The sequence below is a fragment of the Dromiciops gliroides genome, chromosome 4, assembly GCF_019393635.1.
Source record: "Dromiciops gliroides isolate mDroGli1 chromosome 4, mDroGli1.pri, whole genome shotgun sequence".
Taxonomy (NCBI): Eukaryota; Metazoa; Chordata; class Mammalia; order Microbiotheria; family Microbiotheriidae; genus Dromiciops; species Dromiciops gliroides.
The window spans coordinates 246,252,226-246,267,895 of NC_057864.1; the positions used below are offsets into that span (position 1 = coordinate 246,252,226).

Here is a 15,670-nt window from a genome sequence, read left to right on the forward strand (position 1 = left end):
GGAGGTTATCTCCCAGGAGTTCAAGGTTGCCTACACTGTCCATCTCTATAAAGGTAAAAGAAATAGATTGTCTTGTGACAATCACAGGGGGGTCTCTCTCTTAGTAATTGTTATCAAGATTCTTGCCAGCGTTCTCCTTAACAGGCTGATCCTTCTCCTGGAAGATGGTCATCTACCCAAGCACCAGTATGACTTCAAAAAGGACTGAAGAGGGTTCATATGTTGTTTGCTGACTGACAACTCCAGGAAAAACTCCAGGGATAGAACAGAGGTCTGTCTGTACATGATGTTGATCAATCTGACCAAGGCCTGTGATACTGTCAGAGATGAGAGCTAGTGGAAGACCACAGCAAAATTTGGTTACATCAGTTCCATGATGGCACATTTGCACAGGTTCTCGATAATGGATGATGCTCTTAAGATTTCCCAGTCACCAAGGAATGAAGAAAGGCTGTGTGCTTGCTCCCATGCTTTTTATCCTGATGTTTTTAGCAATGTTGTTAAATGTTAAATATTAAGGTCAGCTACCACACTGATGGTAAATTATTTAACTTGAAAAGGTTATAAGCTAAGACTAAAGTGGAGGGAGAGTTGGTGCATGATTTTTTGCTTGCAAACGATCGTGCACTCAATTGCAGCCCCTGAAGCTTAGATGCAACAAAAAATGTATTGACTCTTTGCTGCTTGTGCTAATTTTGGCCTAATAATTAACACCAAGAAAACACAGGTTCTCCACCAGCCAGTACCACACCATCCATACGTGGAACCATTGGTTACAGCAAATGGAGAAATTTTGAAGATTGTGCACAAGTTCACTTACCTTGGCAGGATACTTTTCAGGGGTGTGCATATAGATGATGAGGTTGACACACACATTGCCAGAGGCAGCTCAGTGTTTGGGAAGCTCCAAAAGAAAGGAAGGGAAGGGAGGGAAGAGGTATTAGGCTGCCTAGAAAACTGAAGATTTACATAGCTTCTGTGCTGACTTCATTGTTGTAGGCCTGTAAAACCTGGACAGTCCACCAGGGCCGTGGCAGGAAATGGAATTGCTTCCCTTTGAATTGTCTTAGGAAGATTCTGAAGATTACCCGGCAAGATAAGGCACTGGACGCTGAGGTCCTCCCTTGAGCTAAACTGCCAAGCGTTCTAACTCGAATGCAGAGAGTGCAACTCTGATGGGCTGGCCACACTGCTTGAATACCACAAGTACATTTGCCCAAAAGACTATTTTATGGAGAACTCACACAAGGCTGGTACTCACATGGAGGTCAGAAAAAGTGATACAAGTACACTCTTAACAAGGATTGTCTCTGAACTCTGAAGAGAGACTGGATTGTGAGACATGGGAGACACTGACACAAGGCCACCCAGCATGGTGTGCCTGCAGCAAAGGAGGTGCCATGCTCTATGAGGGAGCAGAATTGTTCACGTGAATTGTTTGTGCCCAACCTATGATAGAGCCTTCCAGGCTCATATTATTCCGATTAGCCAGTTAGAAGAAAAGTATCTTCACTCCAAAATAGTGATGTCATTTTGGTCTTCGAGAATGGACAACAACTGACCAACCCACTCTACATTCCATCCCCTACCCTCTGGCCTTGGTTTCTGGAATGTTCTCTCTGCTCACTTCCATTTCTTGGAATCCCCAGCTCCCTTCAAAGCTCAGATCCAGTGCTACTATATGTAGTTGTCTGTTTGTTTATCCACCCAATATTTTAGTATTGTCTCCCCACCAACTAAAATTGTTTTGCATTTACTTGGTCACAGAACTTAGAACTAGGAAGTCCACAGTTAATTCCTGCCTCTGATACATGCTGGCTATATGATCCTGGTCAAGTTACATAACCTTGCAGTATTCTACACAACTCTCTGAGTATGAGTTGCAGAGCACCTGCATTAATAGCGGTAATTTTCTTACCTGGGATCTCCCTGCATTAATGAAACCATTGATTCAGTCCCTGCCCTGATACCATTTTGTGGGGGTCAGGGCAGTGAGGGTTAAGTGACTTGGCCAGGGTCAAGTGTCAAGTGTCTGAGGTCAAATTTGAATTCAGGTCTTCCTGAATTCAGGGCTGGTGCTTTATCCACTGTGCCACCTAGCTGCCCCTACTAATACTATTCTAACTGACATTCGTATTCATTCTGTCATCTGCCAATATCCCATAGACATCTTAAATTTAACATGTCCAAAACTGAACTCGTTATTTCCTCTCTACCCGTAGAGACTCTTCACTTTCATTCTCCCGATATCCTTTCCACAGGATATCTGTGTAGAAAGGATTCCAGGTAGAAAAGAAAGGTGGTTGCAATAATAACAATGGAGCAGACAGGTAATTGAAAATTCTAGAAGAAAAAAAAGTAGAGTATGGAAAGCTAGCCACGATTGAGAAGTTTAGCAGAGGATTAAAACAGAGATGACTCTCAGATCTATATATCCATCCCGAATTTCTCCTGTACTCTAGTTCTTCATCTATCAACAATAATACTTCCCTGCTTTTGTGGGGTTTCATTTTTGTCTTAGTATTATTCCTGGTACCTGGCACATGGTAAACATATAATAAAAATGTGTTGAAATTAACACTGCCAGCTTTCAGTGTTAAACCTATCCTCCTCACTGAACTTTTAAGCCTTTCCTTCCTCCTTTCACTCTTCTAAGACCAATGCTCACTAACTTCACTAACTCACCCTTCCATATACTTTTTACTTCAGTCAAACTGATCTACACCCAATTTACTTATTTTTTTATTATATGTATTTATGAATGCCATTTTCCCTTTTGGCATTGTCTATGCACATACACGCACACACACAGAGAAACACACACACACATAAACAAGTTCATATTCCTCTCTTCTTTTAAAATGTGACTCAAAATTTTGTTCTTTAGAGAGACTTCCATGATACATTCTATCCTGGGTTGATCACTCCTCTATTCTACATCATTACATCCTCAGTTTGTAAGTACCTGTATCAATTTGTTAAAAAATTTGTACTACTTGAGAGTGAGTGCTGGATAACAGGAAGAATACTAGACCAGGACTCAGGAGACATGGGTCTTAGTCCTAGCTCTGCCACTATTACATCGATGATAGTAATTCATTTCTCTTCTGAGATTCAGTTTCTTATCTGTAAACTGAGATTAGACCAGATGATGTCCAGCTTTACGTTTTATAATTCTATATGTTGTTTTATAAGTGATTATAAATTGTTTCACAGGTGAATATTTTGTTTCTCCAGCTAGATTATAAACTCTAGGAAGGAGCAGGGCCTTCTATTTATTTTAGATCATCCTATCCAATAGAAACTCAATACATCTTTTTCTTCTGTTAATCTAGTTGTGTGGAAAACAGCTAGATGTGACAGCACACACTTGTGATCCCAGATAGCAGGGATCTTGAGCTCCAGAGTTATGAACTACAGTGAGGTATGCTTACTCAATATCTTCCCCTAACATCAACATTAATATGGTAAGCTCTCAGGAATGGAGGTGGTAAGTCAGGGATAAGTTACTAGGTTGCCTCAAAAAGGGGTGAACTGGCCCAGATAGGAGCAAGTCAAAAAGCTCAAGTGTTGATCAACTGATCAAGTTGATCAGCAATGACCCCCATGAGTAGCCCCTGTACTTATAGCATAAGTGAGATAGGGTAACCCAGTCTTTCTCCCTAAAATGTGACTATAAAAGTCATTGGAGTTTTCTGGTTTACATAATCAAGATTGGCCGAAACATGGCTTTTCTAGAGAATTACAATTTTTATACAGAGAAATTTGGTTCTAAGAAAACATCGGTGAATATGAATACTTAGATGTCAAGTTGATGCACCAGTTCAATTTTTCATAGTGTTACATGCTTTGTGCTTATTTTTCTTTATATTTTGGTTGAACTCTGAAAAAATGGCGATCTAATAATAAGAAATAAATGACTAGCAAAGATAGCAGCAGTCTCAGATTAAGAATAAACAATGGGTAGGGCTGTTGCTAAAGCTTCTTTATGAATCACTTACCTGTCTTATTACTTGTGTAGCTTTTATATCCACAAAATTCACCATGGTGAAATCCAGGATGATAGTATGGACAGTTGATATAAAAGACACATCAGAACTATGCTTGCCAGGGTCATGTTTGCCCCTATGATGACATTCACCCTGTTCATTGTTTGATGGTGAATCCATTAACAGTTGAACTCCAGAACTGTTTATTGTGGTATGGCTGGGAACCCAGACCTTCTCTACTTCTTCATTCTTTGAATTTAGGTGTCTTAAATTGTTATGGCCCATCAACTGATCTTCAGACATACTGTGGCTCATGAAGGCCCCTTCAGCTCGTGAGCAATGGAGCAGGTCAATGGAAGATTCATCACTTTCCGATCTGTTCTCGAGGTGTTCCGTATAAGCAATCTGGGACAAGAATAAAGGAACAATATGTAAAAGAGACAGAAATTAAACTCATAAAGGGTGGTTGTACCCGGAGCAAAGAAGCTGGCAGAATCTACTATTTTATCTGTCAGGTCATCCTTTCTTTATTCCAAACTATTCTCAAATCTTCCTTTCTTCAAAAAGTCTTTCTAGATTATGTACTAGATATGCCTACTTAGATCATAGGATCATTTAGGTCTGGGAGGGAACTCAGAAGACATCTAGTCCAACACCTTTACTTTACAAATGAAGAAACTGAGGCCCAGAAAGTGATTTGCCCACAAGAATTAAGTAGGACATCTGTGATCTAACCCAGTTCCTCTGACTCCAAATCCAGGGCTCTTTCCAATGCATCCTGCTAGTTTGCATATGTCCCAGGGTCACCTCAATTTCAACATATACAAAACTGAACCTATCCATCCCTTTTCCTGAAAGGCTCACTCTTCCAACTTCCTTCTATGCATAGAAAGTGTAGCCTTTGGTTATGTACATGTTAGAATTAACTAAATTCAGGAAAACCCCCTATTTAATCATCTAATTAAGTCTCCTACAATGCATTTCCGTTTTTTTTTTTCCTAAAATGTATTTATGTTCCATGGAGTTTTATATTTCTAAGATGGATTATCCATTTCATTCATTTTCCTATTCACTCAAGATTTGAAATAATCTTTGACTATATCTTTTAAGTAGGACAATGTTTTTTTGCTTGTTTGTTTGTTTTTGTTTGTTTGGGTTTTTTTGGGTGGGGCACTGGGGGTTAAGTGATTTGCCCAGGGTCATACAGCTAGTAAGTGTCAAGTATCTGAGGCCCGATTTGAACTCAGGTCCTCCTGAATCCAGGGCCGGTGCTTTATCCACTGCGCCACCTAGCTGCCCCCAGGATTGAGTAATGGACTTGGAATCAGGATAGTCTTCCTGAGACACTTAATAGCTGTGCCACTCTGGCCAAGTCACTTAACCCTTCTGTGGCTCAGTGTCCTCATCCATAAAACGAAGGGGTTAGATTTGGTGATCTCTAAAGTCTCTCCTAGTTCTAAATCTATAATCACAATAAAAAAGCAGCTCCTATCAATTTTTCCTCAAAATGGTATCCATCCCGTTGTCCAACTTCAGTTTGGGTGCCCATATCCCTTTATGTTTGCTACTGCAGTGGCCTCTTAACAAATTGCTTTGATACCTCTGATCTCTTCTGTATAATTTTATCTCTGCCAAATTGATTTTCCTACTGTGTGTTAGGCATTGAGGACACAAGAAAATTAAGAGACTGTCACTCCCCTGGAGGAGTTCATGTTCTAATTAAGGGAGATGGGAATAAACCTAGAAATATAAATGAAGAAACAAGCTAGCATATACTGGGTAATAAATGAGTGATACACATAACAAATGCCACGGGGCCTTGGAGTACATAGTGATTTTGGAAGCTTGGTGTGGTCAATGATGGTTTGGTAGAAGAGGTAGGCCTTGAATTGGGCTTTGAAGAAAGGGAAGTACATTTAGGCAATTGAGAAGGAGAAGGGGCATTCCAAGAAGAGTCAAAGGATGCTCAGAAATTAGCAATGACTTTATAGAGACAGCTAGGTAGTATAGTGGATTGAGTACTGTTCTTGGAGTTGGGAAGATCTGAGTTCAAATCCTACCTCAAACACTTAACTGGTTGTGTGACCTGGGCAAGTCACTTACCCTCCCTGAGTCTTAGTTTTTTTATCTGAAAAATGAGGCTAATAATAACAACTGACAGGTGAGGATTAAATGGGATAATATGGGCAAAGAGCTTTACAGACGTGAAAGTGGTATACAAATGCTAGCTATTATCATTATCATTTTTATGCTCTACCACATCAAGTAGAAACTCCTCCACCTTTTGGTAAGGACTTCCATAATGAAGCTTTCCCTAACTCTCTTCATTTTATTTCTTACTGCTTCCTGAATGGAATATTCTGCTTCAGTCATGTCAAACTCCTCCCTGTACCAGAAACATGCCATACTCAGATCGACCTTCGGGCATTTGTTCATTTTATTTTCCTCCCTGAAAGGGCATTCTGACCCTTTTCCCTATTTATTTATTATCTCATCTTCACAAATCCAGTCCCAACTCTTCCATGAAGGATTTTCTGACTAACTCTAGCTCACAATGATTTCCCCTTCTCTGAAAGCCTAAATTATAGCTACTGTGGAAATTTATTTTGATTTGGGGACCCTACCTTTAGGCTGAGATTAGAAAGCCTTAGGCCTTCAGGGTCTCTCCCCCTCCTCCTCAGCTTCAGCTGAGGAGAAAAAGGCCCATGGGCTATACAAGATGCCAGTTCAGACAGCTGGGGGAAAAAAAAGCCCCCAGCTCCTTCCGACCCGAGCGAAGCTATCTGAAGGATAGCCTGTGCTGAGGCATGAGGCTCGAGAGTACACCCCCTCCCCCCCCAGCTGCAGCTCTGGCTGGTGGATTAGCTTGGTCTGTGGGGGCGAAGGAAGCCCCAAGATTTGAGTGGAGAGAAGAAAAGGTATATATAGACCTGGGAGTTAGATAGGAAAAGAAGGAAGGCGGATGAAAAGGAGGAGCAAGGAGGGAGGATGGACTAGGAGGGGGGGTTGACTAGAAGAGAATGGACTAGAAAGACTAGAGGGGAGCGCGGACAAGGACGGAGGAGAGTTCGGTTTGGAAAAGGAGAGACAGGGCTGACAAGGTTACAGGCCTTAATACAAACCAGGGAAAGTGTAACGTGCCCTGAGGCCGGAGGCTGCTAAGGCACTTATTGTATTCAAGAAGTTCAAGGTGCAGCAGGTGGGAAAGAGACGCAGTGGAAAGAGACCACAGGAAAGCAGTCAGGTTGTACTTTATTTCCCTGTATTCCTAATTTTCAACAGTATCTCATAAATAAACTCTGCTTGGATTATTTAGTTAAGAGGCTTCTTAATCCTGTGCTTATTAATTTGGGAGTGGAGCAGTGTGGTGGAACTTTATAAACGGCCCACATTAAATTAACGAAGTCAGATAGCCAAATAGTCAAAAGTCCTCCAGTTGGCTTCTGCCCCCAAATTAGCACTAGTTAACAAAATATTTTTACATTTGAATGGCAACCATGAAGGGATTTATGGCCCAATTATAATTTTTCTAAATTTATCATTTTTCATATAATCATAATTTTTCATAAATCCAATTATATATAATTTTCCAGGTTAGTTATAGTTATTAATAATTAATTTTTTGTACACTATGCTCTATAATGTAGTGCTAATTACATACTGCATTATATTATTTACTCATTACTTCATATGTTAACATGAATATGGTATTCTTGGCTCTTTAACCAGCATTTTGGATGCTTTTGGGCAGGGAGCAAAACATACTTTTGAGGAGATTTTTTGAAAGTGCTAGCACATGGTGCTGAGCACTCAATGTGCTACTCATTAACAGAGGCTATATGTATGTGTTGTCCAACATATGAATACAAGGAGGGAAGGAATGAAGGACAACTTTTGAATAAACATGACCTGCTGTAGCTATTTTGTTTTTGTGACGAAAATATCCATGGAGAGGAGCCCAGAGGATATTTTGAGGAACTTCAGTAGTGCTGATACTTTAGAAGAGTGTGTATGAAAATGAGTCACAGTGCAATGTATGAAAAAGACAGAGTATACGTTTATGTAAATCTGTGTCAAGAGTAGGAATGGAGCATGTGTATGTGGTAGGAGAGAGTAGATCTGTGTACGTGGATAATGTAGCCACTCTCAGAATGCATGTTATTTATTCCCTGGAAGAATGCTTAGAGCTTCAATAGTGGAAGAGGAGCAGCCCTACCCAGGGAAGAAAGGTGTGTCTTGGCATTAAATAATAACTTATTATTTCCATAAGCTAATACAGCAATCAGGTAAAATGACTAAACTCATTGTCTAGAATAGGTCTTTCATATATATTCCACTAATTACTCTCAATAATACTATGACTGGATGAGGAACAGAAGTTGTAGGGACTGTGACAGATTCCTAAGAACTCTATTCATTTTTCTCATTGCTTTAGACGGGAGAAAAAAACAATCTTTAAGAGCCACTTTAATATAAGAAATTCAGAGATCCAAAGATGGGCAATGACTGGAACGCAGATATCCAACCACAGAAATTTTTTACTGAAGAAACAAACTGCTTTTGAAGTTACAATTATGTTCTCTGGCTAAGTAAAATATCTATCTGTCTTAGGGAAACTTGTTATATTAAAATATGATGTAGGAGACTCACTTGTTCCAAAAAATCCTTTTCCACTTTCAGGTACCTATAAATCCAATGAGAGCTAGCTTCAGATCTGAAATGCCTATGTACACACTTATGGAAAAACTTCACCTTCTAACTGTCCAAACCTCATCTAAGTACCTTACTCAAGATCACATTACAAACCCCAAGCAAAGTAGGATTCTCGAGAAACTATTAGTGAAGTTCTTGATGAAGTGAAGAAAAGAAGAGAAAAGGAGAAGGGTCTCTAACCCTGGGGGGTGGCTCTGGCTCATCACAGTTACAGGCACACTTCAAAGGTTCGTCTCCCATTTCAGACCTGTTGTCATTGAACAAGTTTCTCAGATCTTCATCAGTAAGAGGCACACTTTTCAGATCCACCTGAAAAGATGAGAGGAATATCAAACTGAGAAGAAAGACAAGGTGGTGGAGAGAAAGTGGAAGATATGGAGATGGGTAGGTGGGGAAGAGCTGTAATTACCTCTTTTAACAGCATCTGTTTGATTTCCTCAACATTTACAAAAGTGATGGAGGTGCAGAACTGGAAAATTTTTACCCCTGGAATGTACACAGCCTGGAAGACAAAATCTTAAAACTGAGAAGATTTCTCAGCTCTTTCAGGACTAGAACATCAGATGTAGCCCCCGGGGAAGTCTTTCTTTTTTTTTTTCTCCATCATAGGAAAAAGCTAAAGTTAGAGCTGAGATTCTCAACAGATCAACTCTTTTGATATAAATTTACAGTATTCTAAAGCTAGTAGGTAAAAACACAGCTTTGTATATTATTTAATAAAACTACCAGGCTGCTCAAATTTTCAGTATACTGATTTTATTATTTTATTGTGAACCACTAAAATTCCTTCTTTCTTCATTCCCTCCTCCATCCTTTTTTTTCTCCTTTCTTGGCCCTCTTCCACCCTTCCCTACTTCCATTCTTTTCTTCCTTTCCTTCCTCTTTTTCATTCTCTTTCTTACTCTTACCTCTTTTTCTTCATTGCTCTATTGATCAATTAGTTTTAAATGATTGCATTAACTTAGGGATACTCCTGTCTCCTTTTTTTTTTTTTTGTGAGGCAATTGGGGTTAAGTGACTTGCCCAGGGTCACACAGCTAGTAAGTGTTAAGTGTCTGAGGCCGGATTTGAACTCAGGTACTCCTGACTCCAGGGCTGTTGCTCTATCCACTATGCCACCTAGCTGCCCCTCCTGTCTCCTTTTTTACTTCTGTGGACTCCTGCTATTTTTACTTGCTATGATATTGCATAAGTTTCCAGGAAGAGCAAGTTATCAGTCCCACAAAAGAGAAAAATAGAGGGGAAGATGATTGGTTTGGCTTCTTACCTCTCGGTAGTCAGTAAAGCTTCTGTAAATGTTGGTGTTAGGGATCTGTCCCAGGACAAGAATGTTAGCCCTGAAATGAAATGTCATATGTCTTTAGGGAGCAGTTTCTTTGATTTGGTTCTAGAGCCATTTGTCATACTAGGTAAGGTTTGAAAATTTCCCTTTCTTCTCTCTGTGTATATGTATAAACACAATTTTACCTCTTTTAGTGTTGTTAGTTTGTTTTTTCATTTCAGAGGTGTAGTTATTAGCTTCATAAAATTGTGGTTATTTAAATATGAGTATAATAGCAAATTTTAAAGTAATAATAAATTTATGCATATACAAAACATACATTATTTTATACACAGTAATGTATACATACATATAAAATCTCCTTGGATTGTCACAATTCTGGGGATCAGAACTATTATTGCTCCCCTTTTACAGAAGAGGAAATTACTGAAAAATATTAAATACTTTGCTCAGGGTCACAGAGCTACCAAATGACTGGGATTGAATTTAAACACACTTTCTGAACTTTTTCTTTCTTTCCTTCTTTCCTTCTTTCTTTCGTTTTTTTTGGGGGGGGGGCGGGGCAATGAGGGTTAAGCGACTTTCCCAGAGTCACATAGCTAGTAAGTGTCAAGTGTCTGAGGTCAAATTTGAACTCAGGTCCTCCTGAATTCAGGGGTGGTGCTTTATCCACTGCGCCACCTAGCTGCCCCCTCCAGCACACTTTCTACTAGCTATCTTTAATGCTATCAATTTTAAAATTATGAATCCAGACAAAGAAAGGAATTTAAAATCCAGTGAGGTTTATTACAGAACTTGACTACTCTCATTTCTAGCTTCTTAATGTGTGGGTTGTGATTCCAGATGGGGGTCATGTAACTGAATGTGGGGAGGTCATGAAAAAATTGGCAACAGTAAAAGGTTATATATACCTATTTTATATACCTATATACCAGGGGTTGTGTAAAAATTTCTTGGGTGAAAGGAGATTGCAAATGGAAAAAGTTTAAGAAGCCCTGCTCTAGTTCACGGCTCTGATTTATCAAGTGTCTGTTTTCTATGTTCCTCATAGAATCAAAACTTCCAAGGTATCCATTCCTGGCCTCCCCTATGGCTTGTAGAGTTTGTACCACAGATTCCCCTTTTCCCACTGTGCCTCACTCCCAGAACAAAATGCCTACAGGTAACAAGAAGATACTACGCCATGGGTAGGACACATCCCCTTCCTCTTGTCATGTTCCCTGACTATGCAGTCTACCATCGAACACTGTCTCTCATGGTTACTCTTTTTCTCCACTTTCCTCAAAATCTCCTCCATAGGTTCATGGCTTCCTACTCTCCCAGTGCCACTGCCTCTAGGAGTTCCAACTCTTCCCCTTTCTGAGTTAGTGGTCCTTTTTTTTTTAAGTTGAGGTAATTGGGGTTTAAGTGACTTGCCCAGGGTCACAGAGCTAGTAAGTGTTAAGTGTCTGAGGCCGGATTTGAACTCAGGTACTCCTGACTCCAGGGCTGGTGCTCTATCCACTGCGCCACCTAGCTGCCCCTTAGTGGTCTTGTTTAAGCACCAAATCTCCCAGATCACAATTTGCACAAAGGTTCCTATATCCTTTCATAGAATAGCTCTTTATCCAAAAAAGCATTCATCAGTGGAATTCTCTCCCACTAGAAAAGCAAGGCCTCCCTTATTCCCCCTTCTTTTTAATCCTTTCCTCCTTCTTCTTCACCCACTACCCTGTAGGTTCTTCTCTTACTGACACCACAGGGGTCACCTTTCCTTCATTGGTATCTCTTGATTTGATCTGGGAACATCACACATTCTCCTCTATCCTCTTGCTCCCTTATCCCTTCTTTCAATCACTCTCCCATTTTGTAATGTCCCACAAAAAACACTGATTCATCTGTAGGCAGGGTGTTGCCAGGTTATGTCCATAATACCCTTCTTTACTGTTATGTCTACTTAACTTCTGCCTTCGTGGCTGTCTCTTTATAAATATTTAGAAAGAAGTCTCTATCCAGCTCTCTACTGTCACACTGTTACTCTTGCTATCTTTGGCTGTTGCATTTGTTCACTCCTCCCACATTTCTATTGTCTGGGGTGTTTGAGAAGCAAATAGTCTCTTTTGGTCTGGTTTTCTTTCTTTTTTTTTAATAATAAACTTTTTTCTTTATAGTTTTGGGTTCCAATTTTTATCTCTCTTTCCCTCCCTCAATCATATTTGGATTATACATGTGTGATTATGTAAAACATTACCATATTTATCATTTTGTACAAGAAAACTTGATTAAAAGAAAAAAATGAAAGAAAGTGAAAAATAGCATGTTCCATCAATATCAGTTCTTTCTTTGGAGGTGGATAGTATGTTTCATCAATAGTCCTTTGGGATTGTCTTGGATCATCACACTGTTGAGAAAAGTGGTCATTCACAATTCTTCATCAAACAATATTGCTGTCTTTGTGCGCAATGTTGGTTCTTGGTTCTGCTCACTTTACTGTACATCATTTCATACATGTCTTTCCAGGTTTTTCTGAAGTCATCCTGCTTGTCATTTCTTATAGCATAATAATATTCCATCACCATCATATACCACAGCTTGTTTAGCCATTCTCCAATTGATAGGCATTCCTTTGACTTCCAATTCTTAGCCACCACAAAAAGAGCTGCTATGAATATTTTTGTACAAATAGGTCTCTTTCTCTTTGGGGGCTGTCTTTGGGATATAAACCTAGCAGTGATATTGCTGGATCAAAGGGTATGCACAGTTCTGTAGCCCTTTGGAATATTCCAAATGCTCTCCAGAATGGTTGGATCTTTTTACAACTCCACCAACAGTGGATTAGTGTCCCAGCTTTCCCACATCCCATCCAACATCCAATATTTTCCATTTTTGTTATATTTGCCACTCTGATAGGTGTGAGGTGATACCTCAGAGTTTCTTTTAATTGCATTTTTCTGATCAATAATGACCTAGAGCATTTTTTCATATGATTATAGATAGCTTTGATTTCTTTGTCTGAAAATTGCCTGTTCATATCCTCTGACCATTTATCAATTGGGCAATGACTTTGTATTTTATAAATTTTGACTCAGTTCTCTATATATTTGAGAAATGAAGCCTTTATCAGAGATATGTTTCAAAAAAATTCTTTCCCATTTTTCTACTTCCCTTGTAATCTTGGTTACATTAGTTTTGTTGTGGAAAAGCTTTTTAATTTTATATAATAAAAATGATCTATTTACATTTAATTTTATTCTCTATATCTTCTTTGGTCCTAAATTCTTCCCCTTCCCATAAATCTGACACATAAACAATCTAGTTTATTTTTTCTAATAATATTAAAATATCTCTTTATTATTTAATGTCCTTCTTTTTTCATTTATGGTTAAGCTTATATTTGCAAGGTAGGTCAACTTGGGCTGCATCCTGAGCTCCACTGCTTTTCAGAACACATTCCATCTCCTCTTGCATTTTGTGGTCCATGTCCTTATGTTATTTGAATTTCCTTTCCTTTGTATTTTAAAGTTTCTCCTGGTTGTTTATAGAACTTGCATTTCTGAAATTAATTATTATATTTAACTACTATGTGTCTTAAAGTTTGTAGCCTTGGGTTTTTTTTCTGGAGGTGATCTATGAATGCTTTCAAATGGCATTTAATTTTCTATGTTCAGAGGTTCTGGACAGTTTTATTTTCTGTATTATGATGTTAAGGATTTTCATCCTGCTGTGTTCTTCTGAGAGATCTATGATCTATAGGTTGTCTCTATACATCCTGTCTTCAAAATCGATTTGTTTTCCTCAGATAGTGAGTCTAGTTTTTAAAAATGTTATTGGTTTTGCTTGGATAGTGAGCATATCTTTTTAAAATGTTATTTTTTTTTTGTTTCTCTTCTTCTAGATTGTCCTTTACTTCCATGTATTTACATTCCCAATCTATTGTTATCTTTTTGGGTTTTGCCATTGCAGATTCCAGTTTTTCTATTCTGCCTATAATTTTTACTGTGCAAGTCATAAATTTTGTTCTCATAATTCTCATTTCTCTTTTGAATCACTCAGGAACAGCATGCTGTGGTTTCATGTTCTTACATTGCACAGAATCCTTTGTCTGATCAAAGGTTGGATCATTTGCCTTCATTTTACAGTATTTATTCATAGATGCTTGGCCTTGTTTACTAGTTCTGGAAGCCATATTTCTTTCTTCTGGTAATGTTTTCCTAGTTTATTTACCTGCTTATGTTCAGAGACTTTGAGTTTTCTTCTTCCTGAGATCTTTGGTAATTTCAGTTTTTCCTCCCCTTTATTTTCACTTATTGCTAATTTTCTGACCTCCTCCCCTCTGATGGTGGTTTCCTTGGAGGTTGGATCTCAAAGTGTCTCAACCTACTCCCATGCTGAGCAAAACACAGTTCTCCAGACTAAGTATCTGCCTGAAATGACTTTCAAGACAGCAGAACTGACCCCTGGATAAGGAACTCTTTCTCTCAGATTTAGTGTAGTGTTGCAACTCTGGCCCCCTCACCCCTATGACAGCTTGTTCTAGTAGCCTGTCCCAATCCCTCTGTTCCTCAGTTCTTGTCCAGCCCAAGTAGTTCAGAGAACTTTCATGATGGTGCCATAGGGTTTGATTTCTATAGTTTAGGTCTCTGAAACTCTGAGAAGACATTGTGGGGTGGAGTGTAGAGTGTTTTAAGCCCAGACAAGCACCTTGACCCTTTTCCTCTGTTCCCTAACTCTCCTGCAGACATATTTTACAGAACAGACTGCTATCCATCACTTTGAGTGTTGGCTCAAAAATAGTGAGATCTCTCATTAATGGGTTGAACTGAATTGGAACACATTAAAGGGCCCTGAAGAAAACATAAGCTCCAGTAATGGGGTCTGAAACCTGTGGGTAATCTGAGCAGACACCTGGCAAGGATGTTTAAAGCCATTATGAGTTCCCATAAATGCAGACTAAAGGCAGTGGGATCTTGGTCTTGGCCTGTTAGAGCATTATCGTATGTGTTCCACTAAATAGGGAAAAGAGGTTGAGCAGTACACACACCAGAACACTAAGAGTCACAGCAAGAAAATGAGCTGTAGAAAAAATTAAGTGAAAAATAAAAAAATTAAATTTGAGCTCTTAGGAGAAAATTTGGAAAGATAATTTAATATCTTAGAACAGAAGGTAAAAGCTTTGCATAAGAATTGGTGTAGACAACCTGAACAAAGAGAATGGAGCAAACAGAACTCAATAATTCCTTGAGGTAACAAGAAATATTAGAACAAAGTCAAAGGATTAAAAATTAGAATTATGTATAGTTTTTATTGTCAAAAACAACTAACTTGGAAAACAATTTGAGAAAGGAAGATATAAGACTCATTTGATTGTGTTACAAATGTTACAAACTACGTGACAGAGAGGTGAGGGATGACTAGGGTAGGCTGAGATATAAATTTCTGGATATGGCTGACGTGTGTATTTGTTTTTCTGGACTAAGCTTATGGCTTAAAAGAAAGGATTTTTTTTAGAAGAGGAGTATTTAGGAGGGAGAGATAGCTATAGTAACCCTTTAAAAAAGTAGATGAATAAAAAAACACTGTGACCATTTTTAAGGCACAAAAAGAATTAAAGGATGTTCTGAATGAGACATGAACAGAAAAGCTCAGTAACTAACATGCCAAATTCATCCTTATATCCTTGTTAGAAAATGCAAACTATAAGTAACAG

At 38.8% G+C, this 15,670-nt stretch overlaps 1 protein-coding gene across 1 annotated transcript in view; it reads right to left on the bottom strand.

Moving 5' to 3' along the window:
- The window catches only part of SLC26A8 (solute carrier family 26 member 8), a 166,274-nt gene that overhangs the window by 61,198 nt on the left and 89,406 nt on the right, over nucleotides 1-15,670 (bottom strand). Inside the window, exons 14-17 of the mRNA XM_044003389.1 lie at nucleotides 9,970-10,039; nucleotides 9,112-9,204; nucleotides 8,883-9,011; nucleotides 4,002-4,394 (exon numbers count right to left, since the gene is read on the bottom strand). Coding sequence (XP_043859324.1) covers nucleotides 4,002-4,394; nucleotides 8,883-9,011; nucleotides 9,112-9,204; nucleotides 9,970-10,039 — 685 coding nt within the window. The remainder of the gene's footprint in view (nucleotides 1-4,001; nucleotides 4,395-8,882; nucleotides 9,012-9,111; nucleotides 9,205-9,969; nucleotides 10,040-15,670) is intronic.